General features: G+C 39.9%; 1 protein-coding gene and 1 pseudogene across 1 annotated transcript in view; both read right to left on the minus strand.

Moving 5' to 3' along the window:
• LOC130255625 (basic proline-rich protein-like) overlaps positions 1 to 9,624 on the minus strand; it is a 35,048-nt gene extending 25,424 nt beyond the window's left edge. Inside the window, exon 1 of the mRNA XM_056496542.1 lies at positions 9,523 to 9,624. Within this exon, the coding sequence (XP_056352517.1) occupies positions 9,523 to 9,624 (102 nt within the window). The remainder of the gene's footprint in view (positions 1 to 9,522) is intronic.
• A 1,355-nt stretch (positions 9,625 to 10,979) lies between these two features.
• On the minus strand, positions 10,980 to 13,224 carry LOC130255806 (pre-mRNA-splicing factor 38A-like; annotated as a pseudogene).
• Positions 13,225 to 13,559: the final 335 nt, after the last annotated feature.

Consider the following 13,559-nt stretch of genomic DNA (forward strand, 5'->3'; position numbering starts at 1 on the left):
TATAATGTTGGTAATTAATTTTAACTGGACAAATAATTCTTTAATTAGATAGTTAAGGCTTTAATTAAATGAATGTAAATTAGCTTTGTACTTAAGTGGTATTCCCTCCTTTTTTTTTTTCCTGGAAGATGTTGAGTACAATGTGAGTCAGCAGCAAGTACACACATTCTGCTCCTTCCCCATTCCACAGTGGTGTCAGTATGCTCACATGCTGCGTTTTGGGGCAGAATGGAGGCAAGAGTGGATGTGTCCATGAGAGACACAGCACAGAACTGAGTGGACTGTAATAGTTTATACCATTTTTTTTCCTCCTTTTTTTTTTTTTTTTTTTTTTTTCCCTTTAGTGATCTGTGTATGAACAAAATTTTCAGAGACAAAAGATTCTGCTTATGACTATGCATCTGCTATCTCAAAGGGCTCAAGAGGGAACATTTGGCTTTTTATGATTATAGTATTTTTCTCTGGTAATTTCTCTAACATGCTAGCTGGCCTCCTACATCAACTCCTGAATGGCGACTGACAGCACTTTTTCTTCATGAAAAGAAATTTTTAATGGGCTGCTCCATAAATAGCTGGAACTTGCAGTCCTATGTGAAAAATACAGGATATGAGTCATTAACAACAGCAGGAGACCTTAAATCCTGGGTAGCTTTACGTATCTTCTGTGGCCATATCAAGGGCTGCATTTAATCTGAGCAGCACATGTTCATTCCAGATAGCTTTAGGAAGCAACCTGGCTCCCACCGGCTGCTTTTCTAGTATCTGCTCTCTAGTAAAACGTACTCCAGACTTAAAGAAACTCCCGTTTATTTTAGAGTCACTCAGTTTCTGGTACCTTAAAAGGAAGTTGAGTAATTACTGGATTGTCTTTGGCATAAGAGAGGAAGAGGCTAACTCAGGAAGCCAGACCTCAGTTCTTTCCAGAGTTTCTGATGTCCCCAGTTCTGCCAGAGAGGTCACTTCCCTCAGGATTCCAATAAATCTTTAAAGATTTTAACTTTGAGTAGTCAGAGAAAAACTGTTATTCTGACAGCTTCTGTAAATCTCTATTATTAATATTTTTAAGCATTCGGTTCAAAAAACGGTGTTAACTATTTGTTCTTGTATTCCGTTTCCAGTAGTTACATATGGATTTGAAATTTTTGAATAGAGTTTTGAATTGCTTTACACTTCCCTCTTTCACAGATAAAAAAAGCCAAAGTACAAACATTACAATTTAAGGTAGGGCTCGGTGGGAGAGGGAAAAAGCAATACTTTCCAGGTCTTTTGACCTTCCAAGACTGTGCTTTAATAAAACACCATCTTCTGGATAATTTAGCAGTAGTGATTGAAAGGCCATACCCATCTCTAGAGTGACCACAGCTGGTCACTCCAGGTTTAAACCAGGTTTAAATTCAGATCTAGAGTGGCAGCTAGCAAACCCTGATTTCCAAATGCTTTTCATCGCCAAAGAAGCTGCCTCTTTAACTCTCAATGCAAGGCTATGTCAAGTGATTACTGTTCCATTAAATCTACAGAATAACTCGCTGCCAAGGAGACTGCAGCAGTCACTCAGGTGGAAATCTGGAATGTCTGGACCTTAAGAGCGAAGACAAAAACCTTACAGCTCTGACTTGTGATATTAGCAAGTAAATAAGTAAAGCAGGGCTGCTGGGACCTTGACTAACCTTGAACTGTCAGTCCCTAAGAAACGATGGGCGACTATGAGCTTTTTATTTTCAGATGTCAGCTTGGAGCTGATTTAGAGTAGCTTTCCAGTCAAACTGCTTAGGGCTTCAGGGGCTGGATTGGGTGTTATGGACTTTCCAGAATGTACAGAGGCAGTGCAGAGAGGCTTCCAGTATGGAGAATAGGAGGTCAAATTAAGGGATTTGAAATTTCCTGTAAATCCACACTCTCAATTTGCTATTTCTGCTTTCTGAGATTTCTGGTTCTGAAACATGAAGTGCATAATTCCAAAATTTGGCAAGCAACAGAGAAGATGAGTAGCTGTTGCCTTCTATCTGCATTGATTTTCCAGTTTTATTGGAACAGTTACAGATTTCTGTAAGGTTACAGATGTCTCTCTGCTCACCAGTCTTTAATGAGCTTTTTTGTTTTGGTAGCACATCACCTATTTATATTTAATGGCTAATAAGTTACCCGCAATATAGCAAACATGACAAAATCTTTTTCATTTCCTGAATTTTTACTCTCTACCTCTTACAGGTGTGTAAAGTTAAAATGTAAGCATTGTTTGGATAATGCCAATCAACATTCCTGCTTGCTTGGTAGCTAAATAGAGATGGATGTTGTATTCTAAACACCTTTCATTTGTGATACGCTTGAGCAGAAGGTGAAGGTGTGTATATTGCTTCTGCTTCCATCACTCTGTATGCTCACTGTTTTGTGGCAGGAAGTGAAGCAGACTGGGAATTAGTGGCTCATGATGTTCACTAAGTGGCAGTCCCAAATTTCATATATGCTTGCCTCCCATCTGCTAAGTGGATGAGTCATTTATGACTCAACTTTCTCCACTCATCTTAAGAATAATTCCTAATGACTCACATAGAATGTTTGCAGGGGCTCTTGCTGTTGGAGAGCACTTTTCCACTTCTGCTCTTGTCTTCTCATCTCTCCTGTACTGTGGACTGCAGTTTAACTTCCAGAGGAAAATCCTTTTACCTGGAACTTAGGATTGGTGCAGTTGCTGCTTTAGTGAGTCATTTCTGATTCAAGTATGACTTTTTTAGCTTTGTCTGTAGCACTGTCACTTAGTGAGGTGGAGATCAGCCTTGTGGATAGTATGAATTAGTGTAGGTAAAGCCCAGGTCCAGAGCCCCTGGAGGTGCTTGTGGTGCACACTATGCTCCTGCAGGACAGGCTGGTACAGGTGCAGGACCCGCCCTGTGGCTGTGCCCTCCAATGCCCATGGATGAGCAGGCTCGAATCTAGAGCCTCAGCAGTGGGGGTGCAGGTTGCCTTCAGCTGGAGGGCATGCAGTAGGGAAAACCAGGTCACCAGGTTGTTATTCCTTCTGCACAATGAATAGAGAGAGCTGACTTGGACTTTGTACAAGATGTGTTTTAATTCTAGGCAGACCTTTGTCTGTTGGCTCTGTGTTTGAAGTGCAAGTGGAATATGAATCCCTGTCATCAATGGCTGTACTCTAACTCAAGTAGCAACAACAATCTACATGTGTGCAAAGAGCTTCAGTAACTCTTGAAGAGTTGCTAGTAACGTCTGTAGATGATCAGAAGCTAAAGGGGTGGCAAAGAATTTTTCTTGGCCTTACCTTCTTACGTATATTTGCACAACCTTGACATATCACAGCTCAAAATGTAAGTAAATGTACATTTCCCATCGAGAAAAATGCAAATATTACATCCATGAGATGCAAATAGCAACTCATGTCTTACAGTTTTCCCAACCATATGGCCAGTCCTATAGATGTGCCCCTTATGTAAGAGAGACCCTGTTCTGCACTTCACTACTGCGTGACACTTCACTGGAAAAGGAACTTGAGAATCATTAATTGAAAGAAATGTCTAGTCTCTTCCATAATTGAATTTTTAATTTCCAAATCATTCTGTTAATAATCAAAGTTTATACACTCAGAAATTAATCTTCATACTTTAACTCCTTTTACTTATCTTTCTATTTAATTAGAACTAAATAGCTGTTTCTCCTCAGCTCATTCTTTTGTCCCTAAAGCAATTTTTCATGTCCTCACTAATTACTAAAGTCACATCTCAATGGCATCCATTCCTGATGGCTCTATGATTGTTTCAGGGTTCATGAGAAACAGCACTTGCTTCACAATGTATATCTGAAACTAAGTTCCTCATAAAAATGTAATTTTATGTTTGACTTTATTCTCTGTTAGCAGATATTTTCTAATTGGAGTTTAAAGATAGTGTGGCTATTGCCCCCCAAACTTAAATGAATTCTTGGCTTCAGTTTTTAGGAAGAATGTAGAAATGAGAAAAGGATGGTTAGCAGAAATAATTACATGCAATGAGGATTTCTACATCTGGAAGGAGAACAAAAATTATTTTAATAGGATCATCCAAAAGGGATAAAATTATTTTCTCTCCAGATACCTGATAGCCATGGAATGTGAATGGCTTTCTATGTAATTTGATGAGTTGATGTTTAATGACTGAACTTGAAGAAAGGAAGTGAAGCAGACTGCAGATGCCTTTGTTATCAAAATAATAATACAAAACCCTCTTAAACACATTTTTGAAGGACAGAATAATTAAGCAATATCATCTGGGGACAAACAGACAAAAAATGGCCAAAGCAAAGTAAAAACTGTGAGAGTGTAGTAGGATTGTTAGATACTACTCTCAAACATCAGCCTACAGCCTGGTCTTGGAATTTGCTCTTACTAACAGCCTTAGCACAAAAGTAGGAATGTCCTGATTTCAGCTTATTCACGCTACAAAGTCAGGAGATACAAAATAGTGAGGTGATCATAAACATATTGCATAAAAGCAATTTCATGACCTTGTGAAACAAATTAATAGCAATAGTAAATTTAATATTGGGAAAGGTAAGGTTGTGCTTTTATGGGTCAGCATTTCTATTAGAAACTAGAGGTCCATCAGTTGGGAGTGGTGAAGATCAGGACCGTCAGTTGACTACAAGGCACAAAATGATGTAAAATCCTGAAAATAGCAAATGTTGTTGCCAGGAGCCTATGGGCTGAGGTTACTGCAGCAAAGTTGGGGACCCAAAAATAGGTACTGTGCTGTTGAACAAGAACCTCACTGATCTTTAATCTTCAGCACACTGAAGCCTTGCTTGTCAGAGAAAAAAGTATGCAAACAATGAGTTTTCAATTTTGCATGCTAAGTTTTGTATATGGATTATAAGCTTCCATGACTGTCACTCAGTACCTTCACTGAGTGCAAAGACTTTTAGCATCCCTTGTTGTGGATTTTATAGCTTGAAGACTAAAACTTTCTCTAAAACTTGTTTTTCAACTAAGTACTTCAATTTTTCTACTACTAATCAGAACAACATTTCATTACTGGTTTTAAAAGAATTGGGAAGGCACCCAAGAATTTCCATATTGGTGTCTAGCATTTTGCAGATGCCTTTGGAAAATCTGGTCTGCAGAACTGATCAAGAATAGCTACTTCCCTTGTGAAGTGATAGAGAAAAAGATCTCTGAACTTTGTCAGAGTGATTTTTCTTAAATTAGAAGAAAAGGTAAGAGAAAACAGTTAATATCACACACTGCATATTGTTCTTTATTCTTTGCTTATATTTTCAATAGCACAAGCTGCCAAATAAAAGTACATATGCAAAATAAATGTGGGAAGTGTTCAGTAACAGGCTATGCCAATGGACCATCCTGGATTCATTTTTGAACTCTAAACAAAATTTAATAGATGTTTAGACTCATTGTTGGTTTCATTTAAAAACATTTATGTGGAGGCCTTTTGTTTGTTTTGCTGAAATAAATGAAGCAATGAAAAAATACAGCCAAAACTCATAATTTTTACATTTCAGCAGGTTGATTATTTTGTCATGAATGATACACATATGGACTCACATGACTCAAATTGTAAGTAATATAATTAATGAAATATGTAATAAAAATAGTTACTGCATTATTAACATCTTGGGGACCTTTGCAGTCTGTTAGTCCCACTTGCATTAAAACAAATCTCTTATTGTTGATTTAATAGCTATTTTACAATTTTACTGACCGTCAGCTTTCTTGGTGGATAAAGGAACTTCCCACATGACTGCTCATGGTTTGTTGAAGTCTGATTTCACAAATCAATTGATATTTATACTTTAGATCATTTTCTAGCTCAAAAGAATTTTTGGGACATTTGAAATAGGTAGGGGTTTTGTTTTCCTTAAAGGGAAAGGCAGCTCCTTTAAATTGTTCCACTTCCAAATGAACTTCATGCCAGGAGATATTTCTCCAATGGATAGTCATTCTGAAATGAAGATGTAATATCAGGCTGAGCTAGAGTTTGGTAAATGCTATCCAGGATCTGTAACCTCAAATAATTTTGTCCTTGGATAACCCTTACTGCATTCATGATTACGTTTTCTGTGTTGGCTGCTATGTTTCAAATGTTACAACAGAAAACCTCCAATAAATGGTCACTTTTCTCAAAGAAATCTGTTTATCAGGCAAAATACTCCTGTTACATAGCTCCAATTCCTTAGGTAGGGAGGAGTCTAAGCTTTCCATGGATATTTTGGATAAAGTTAAAACAAGTAATGTTGTAGGAGTACTGTAAGTAATTAAGAGCATTGGAGAGTTGCAGTCCTCAGGGTGCTGAGGGCAGAAGGCCTCTACTATGTAAGGGATCCGTCTAGTCTAGGAGATAATTCTGAAAACTGTTGTAACTGATCTTATTTTCACTTTTCTTGAGGATTTTTGCAGTTGTCTTCACTTGGATTTTCTGTGCTTGCCCCTGCAGGAGGATAGGGATCCTTCACGGTGTGCACCACTCAGTATTTTTAGCTGCATTAGGCCCAAAGAAACCCCTCTGCATTTAATGAAGTTTCAAAACAAGTTTCTGTGTGACACTTTCACTTGATATATCTTAAAGCATTTTAAAATCATTAGTGTGAATGTAAACTGTAACATAACCTCTCCATTTTGTCTCATTCAGTCTTTTGCACTTGCATATTTAATTCTTTTTCCCAGTCATCTTTGTGGCATTACCTGTTCTCCATTTTCTTTAGCAATTAGCAATAAACTGGAAGTTGTCAGTCAGGATTTCCTTTTGGATGTAGAGGGACACTTCTCCAAGGTATTAGTACTGCCTCTGTCCTCCTTCCACACCCATAAGCATATACCCAGCTCACTATACAGAAGACAGCTGGAACAAAATATCTGGACAATAATTTGTAGTTCACTACAGAAATTGCTACTTTAAAAGTTGTATTTCAATGTATTGTTCCATTGCACCAAAAACAAAGGCTTAAGGTTTTTTCTTCCACTTAGCAAGCCCACAGCAGCAGCAGCATAAGCTTGTCCACACTCCTCTGGAAAGGTATTTCACTCTTCTGTAGGAGCCATCCCCTGTGTGAGAGAAATCACTTCTCTGTAGCCTTAACTTGTGTGTCAGGAAAATGAAGGGCAGTTCTGATTATTTTCCTTCCTCAAACTATGTGAAGAATTTTCTTCATCAGGAAAGTTACCAAGATTTGTTTTATATAGACCACTGCAGGCCAAATTAAAATTACTGCGGGGATAGGAACTGAGTGTTCTAAAGTAAAAATACTTTTCAAAATTTTAGTTTTACAAAATTAAAAAAAAAAAAAATCTGCATTACATTTTCCCAACTAATTATATAAGTGTTAGTAAGAATTACATGCCCTGCATTTTAAAAGCTACTAAACCAATTCAATATTTTATATTGGATTTTGCAGAAGAGAAAAGTGAGCTACCTTTCTGTTTTATTCTTTTTTTCCTAGTCTGTATTGTAGTCTTTTAATTTTCTATCACAGACAGCTTGTTTCCACATCACTTTGCTGAAAGCTCTATTTTTGGTGTACCTGATTAGATGACTCTGGACAACATGAACTGCACTAAACTTGAGCAACATCAGCAGCTGATGGCAGGCACTGTGTTGCCTAACAACTTCAGAAGTTTTGCACTTGTGCTGAGTTGCCATAGCAATATCTGCCCACTGGTGGTGGACTAGCTTCAGAAGTTGGAATAGAAACACATGTCAGACTAACATAATGACAGATACATTAGCCACAGCAACACCCAGGCACTGGAAATTATTTCTGTCACAAACATAAAGGAAGCCTCATTTTTCTTTGGATCATCCATAGTTTTGTGCCTGTTTTGGAAGTTCCAACATTCTGCCGCTTAATTCAATAAACCTAATTGCATAAGCACATGAGATGGGCTGGAATAGTTCAGTGTTGGACACAACATTAGCATCAAGTATTTGTCTCGTGAACACTGCTCAGGGAGGACCAATTTTAATACTGTGCTTCTGCCACACCCTTCCTTTTGCCTCTTTTTAACCTATCCTTTGTTTTATTTCTTCCACTTTCTGAAAATATTCTTGATGTCAACTCATTCTTCTTCTGAAGCTGTTCAAACATTTGGAGATTTGAGGAAAAAGAGAATGTTTAAAATTGTTTTTTTATATTTTAAAATGTCTCTGAGTTCTGAATACTTATCAGTCCTTTCACTTCTTTAGAATTGTTCAGATACTTTGCAAGCTGAAGTTACAAGGATGAGATTTTTCAGACCAGGAAAGCCAATGTAGCAACTTTAATCCAGCAATAATTATTAGCCCATCTGCTTTGCTTCACTGGCCTATTGAGACAGAGAGAAATAAAATCCAAATCACTGTTTCTGCAAAAGATTCTGGAGCCTATACTTTGGATTCATGTTTCCAGATTTGTTTATTTTAACTCAATAGATTGAGAACTCTGTTTCCCCTCTGGTATTTAGTTTATCTGTTTAGCTTTCCTGGATTAAAATTCAATTTAGTCAAATACTTGGATGAAATGATGCTTTAATTTGGTCTCCCTGACAGGGATTTTTCTTCCCTGAAGCAGCAACTGATTGCTTTTCTCTGTATGCTCTGTAACTGTTATCATTAAGTGCTAACTGACCCAGGTTTCTGTCTTGAACCACAGCATTAAAATCTCCATTTAGAAAATACCACATTGTCCACTTCCACTCTCCTTAACTGTCCAAAATTAAATGTGATCAGAGTGGGACCCTGTTTAAACACAGCTTGGAACGTTAACTGCTCGCTGATGATGTGTTTGCTTAGCAATTTGCAGGCTATCATTCTGATTAACAAAAAAATTCACTGTATCTATGGAAACAAAGTGTGGAAAATAGCTTTTACATCTGAGGAGTGTTCAAGAAAAATGATTAGGTGGCCTTAAAAATGATAGCAGCTGTCTTCAGAGCAAAACTCAGGGCACTGCTGGTGTAGAAAGGACTGTAGCAACATTTTACGTATAGGATACTAACACTTTAACTGCATTTCAATCAAATATTGTTTTAGCAAATTATATTTATGCAAATCACTGCATCTGTTTTGTTCTTTTCTTGATGCTTTTGTGAATTTCCTATCTTAATTGAGATGTCCCAAGAGATGATATTTAAATAATGTTAATTATTAATTGATTGCCTCTAGATTAACTCCAAAAGAAGGTAAAATTTCAACACGAAATTGCACCAAATTTGCTAATGCTTTTGCACCTTTGGAGAGCCTTTACATAGAATTGTCTCCTTCCCTCGCTTCTTGCTGTAGAGTTAAGGAACTATGAATGTATTCTCTCTTTCTTTCCCATTTTATTTTTCCAGCTAAAGGTGCTGGCCAACAAATGACAATTTTAAGAGTTCTCCTGATATTAAAAATTCTAGTCTTTAAGGTGTCTTTTCCTTTCAGCTTCTTGGCTTCTAGAAGTTACTTGATGTGCTCAAAGTAGTGGTAGGTCTTGTGCCTTTGTCACAGCAAACACAGGAAACTTCTGCACTGTTTTAATGGCAAATAAAGATGGGTGACTGCATTTACTCACCTCTGATCCTGCAAATGGACACAGAAGGCCATAATCTTCCTTGGCTATCAAGCTTCCATTCACATTAGAAATATGTCTTGGAGAACATGAATTTGATCTCATTCGGGTGAAGATTTGCTCCAGGACCACACACTGCTTTCCAGCTACTAAATGATGGCTGATCCAAGGGACTAGGTCAGTGCTTCTCTGGACTAAATCCCTCTGACACACATGGAGAGGAGACATCATGCCCTCAGCTCCATAGACTTACTCCTATTGCAACCCATTGAAGTTCTTAACTGAGCTGGGAGATGATAGGAGTAAAAATCCATGTTTTCCAAGAGAATAACTCTGAACAGGGCACCTTTCCTTAATAAAAAATAAAGGAGCTGAGGCATCAAGTGGATATTCTCTGTTTAACTGAGAACATCCTTTAACAAATTCCTGTGAATTATGAAAATGTCAGGATATCCAAATTTGCTAGTAATATATTAGTATAGCATTTTATAATTCATATGCTTTATTTTACAGTTTCTAATGTGGAGTTAGGCCAAAAGGCTTGCCTGGTGGTTTCATGAAAGGAAATATTTGAATTGTAAGAGAAGACAAAACCCTCATCTAATGTATCTCACCTTGGTCTGCATTAAGCAGGACACGGGTCTGAAATTCCATGTCCATCACAATTTTCAAAGATTTTGGATAAAGGCAATAATAGCATGAACCTTTTCAGAATGTGCATTTCATAATCCAGCTATATCTGGCAGCCTTGGGAGACATGAAATATTAAAAGGAGGAAAGGTTTATTTAGGCTGAGGTTAAAGGGAGCCCAAAGCACAGTGGATAATCCTTGGTAATGAGAGGAGAAGGGAACAGTTTTTCAGTGGTTTTGCAGCATTTTTTTCCCAGTAAAATACTGTTCCTCAGAGGCCAGTGAAAGCATTTGAGTATGATGCAAGTTGTAAAGAGGTGCAAGAGCAGTGCAGCAGCAGAGCCCCTCGTGCTCCTTGTGAAATGAGCCTTTACTGATGGCAGCAGAGGCTACAGGAGCTCTGCTGCAACTGTGTCCCTTTTAAATTCACTGCAAGATTTGCTTTTCATTTAAAACCCTGTACTCTGCCTCAGGGGAAAATAAACCTCTTTGAAGTAAAATACCTCTTGTGAGAGTCAATCTTGGGAGCTTTTTCTTGGATACATCTTGTAAACAGATATGGTTTGAAGGACAGGTGTCTGCCAATAAAGGCAGAAGCTTCTCTTTGAAATGGAGAACGTAAACCCCCTCCCTCCAAATTATTATAATTTTGAAATTAAGGAGGTCTCAGGCAAAGATAGGGAAATTAGGAATAATAGTTCTTTACTAGGAAAATTAAAATAGAAATGCAGTAATACAAAGAAGAATCCCAAAAACTCTGACAGAGTCAGAATCTAAGCTGACACCCCATCAGTCAGGGTGTTGGTAGCAGTCCCATTAAATGGTGGCTACAGTCCTCCTGCAGTGGCAGATGTGGTTCAGCTGAAGCAGTGCTCCTGCAGAAGGGTGCAGTTTTCCTCTGAAAGTCCAGGGATGATGTGGAAAGCTCAGGTTTTTCTCTGGAATCCAGTGGAAAGAAGGTATCTTGCTGTCCAAAATCTCAGTTTTTATCTAGGTAGGAAAGGCTTGGCTCCTTCCCCTGGCTGGAGCATCTCCCAATGGGATGATGTAATTTTAGCAGTCATACAGTGGGACTCAATGGGTCATTAGGAGATGATATCTTCCTGGAGGGAGGATGGGTTGTGGAAAAGATAAAGATGATTGCCCCACCCAGTCTTAAAGATGGCCCATTAGCAGATAATATGTGCCCCAGAGATAAGGAATCACTGCCCCACCTAGCTCCAACAGATGGTGATAGAATACACATTTCTGGTCACATCCTGTATTGCAACCCAAGACAAACAGCAGTGCATCAGTTACTGGGGAACAAAAAGTAGATGAAAAGCAGGAAGGTAAAGAAAATGTTATGCAACACAGAAAACTAAAACAGGCATACAAAAATAAACATTTAAGGTTATATTAAGTTATATTTGAGATGCAAAATATAGTAAGATATAATGCAATATAATTGCAACATTAATTGCCAAAGTATAAATGCCTGAATCTTTGAATGTTTTGATATTTTTTAGAGGCCCATGTAAGGCATAAACTTTAGACATTTTAAAACTGTTATTGCAGTGATGGACTATGAATGTTTATTTACTTGAGAGGAAACTGAGCCTAGTCAGGAATCCAAGTATATCGCAATAGTTCTAGCTGGATGAACACCTTTTCACTTATGTCAAAAGAACTGTTTACACAGATTAAAATATTTGTGCAGTTAAGAATTATTTTAGAATTTATGGGCAGCTGAGTTTGGAAAACATTAGTGCAGAGGCAGTATAAAGTGATGCAAAAGTCTTTGTAAAAGTCTTTGTAAAGGACTACACAGTGTTTTAACTAGCCATAAGGAGCAAGGTACTCCTTAGCAGATGGAACAGCATAGTTTTTCTTGAGAAAGATTTGTTTAATTTCTATTCACTTCCAGCTATGATGAGAGTTTGTAAGAGTGTTTCCAGATCATCTGTGTGAGCTATACCATGCATGCAGTTTGGAAAGGCAAATGTCTGCAAATGTGTCTGGATGCTCCAGACAATGTTGGACTGGGTTTGCTGTGGGATTCTGAGACTGCAGTTCAAGGTCCTTAAACTGTGGGCTGAGTTTTGTCTGTTATTCATCCCTTCGCCGACTCTTTTTGTGACTTTTCTTAGATCTCTCAGGTGATTTGGAATGACTTCTGTGTCTGTGGCTATGGTGATGTCCTGCAGATTTAGATCTCGATCTGTGGTGCCTCTGCCGGGATCTGCTCCGGTGCCGTCTCGGGGTTTTGCTGCGATGCCGCTCCCGGCGCGGTGATCGGCTTCTCTTCAGAGAGCGACTGCAGCTCCGCCGGAACTGCACCACCAGAGACCTGTGGGGCTTGTCCAGTCCCTGTAACCCCTTCTGTGGTGGTCAGGAGACAGGATCCGCTCCCGCTTTTCCTCCTCTTCCTCCTCCTCCCCCCCAGATTCCACATCATCCATGTCTTCTTCCAGAGCACTAACACGAGGCTCAAGTTGCTCAGCTTCTTCCACAACATACCGTTTCTGCAGTCGAGGCAGGATGATGTCACAAACACGTTCCTCGTGGAGTAGCTTATCAATAAATTCATCCACGTGCATCAGCTCAAAGTCCCCATTCCTGTTCTGACTTTTAATTTTCCGATAGTCGTTGTACAGCGGTTCCAGATACTTGTAGCAGTCGATGGCAGCGCCTGTCAGTCTCATGTACAGTGCTCCAAGCATTCGGACATACTTGAAGTCTTCGTTCTTTATGAATTCCACAACGATGTCCTTCTCGGGCTGGATCTGCAGCATCTTCAGCGTCAGGCACAGGAAGGGCGTGGGTTTAATGTTCCCTCCATAGACGCCCCCACGTACTTCAGCTCCATGGCCTTGTCCACCAGCAGCTCGGCCGTGAGGCCGAAACACTCCTCCTTCCAGTACCTGCACTCGTAGATGCGCGTGCGGATGATCTTCTCCACCAGGTACTGCGGGCTGGTGCCGTGGATGCTGTGCGCGTCCTTCACCGTGCGGTTGGCCATGGCGCCCGCTGCGCAGCCCCGACCTCACGCCTGCAGCTCCGCTCCCCTGAGGGCCGCGCCGATGGCTCTGCGTTACCGCAGCTCAGAGCACCGACGGTGCCGCTGAAATCGGGCACGGCTTTAAAATGCAGGCGCGCGAAATGGCGGCTTGGCGCTGCTGCCGCTTGGAGCCGAGCGCCGCCGCCAGTCCCGCCGCGTGCCGCCCCGCGCCGCCGCGTGCTCCGGGGCCTCGGCCGCGAGGAAGCGCTGCGGAAAAAGCCTTTGTCCGGAACCGACCTGCCTCGGGCCAGGCAGGCTGCCGGCTCGTCCCTCTCAGCAGGAGCGCTGCAAAACCAGCTCCCAGCTGGCACGGTAGGTGGGCAGCCCAAAAGGTTTATAATCCAGCCAATGCGTGGGGTCTCACCTCGT

Source organism: Oenanthe melanoleuca, chromosome 7 (genome assembly GCF_029582105.1).
Source record: "Oenanthe melanoleuca isolate GR-GAL-2019-014 chromosome 7, OMel1.0, whole genome shotgun sequence".
Taxonomy (NCBI): domain Eukaryota; kingdom Metazoa; phylum Chordata; class Aves; order Passeriformes; family Muscicapidae; genus Oenanthe; species Oenanthe melanoleuca.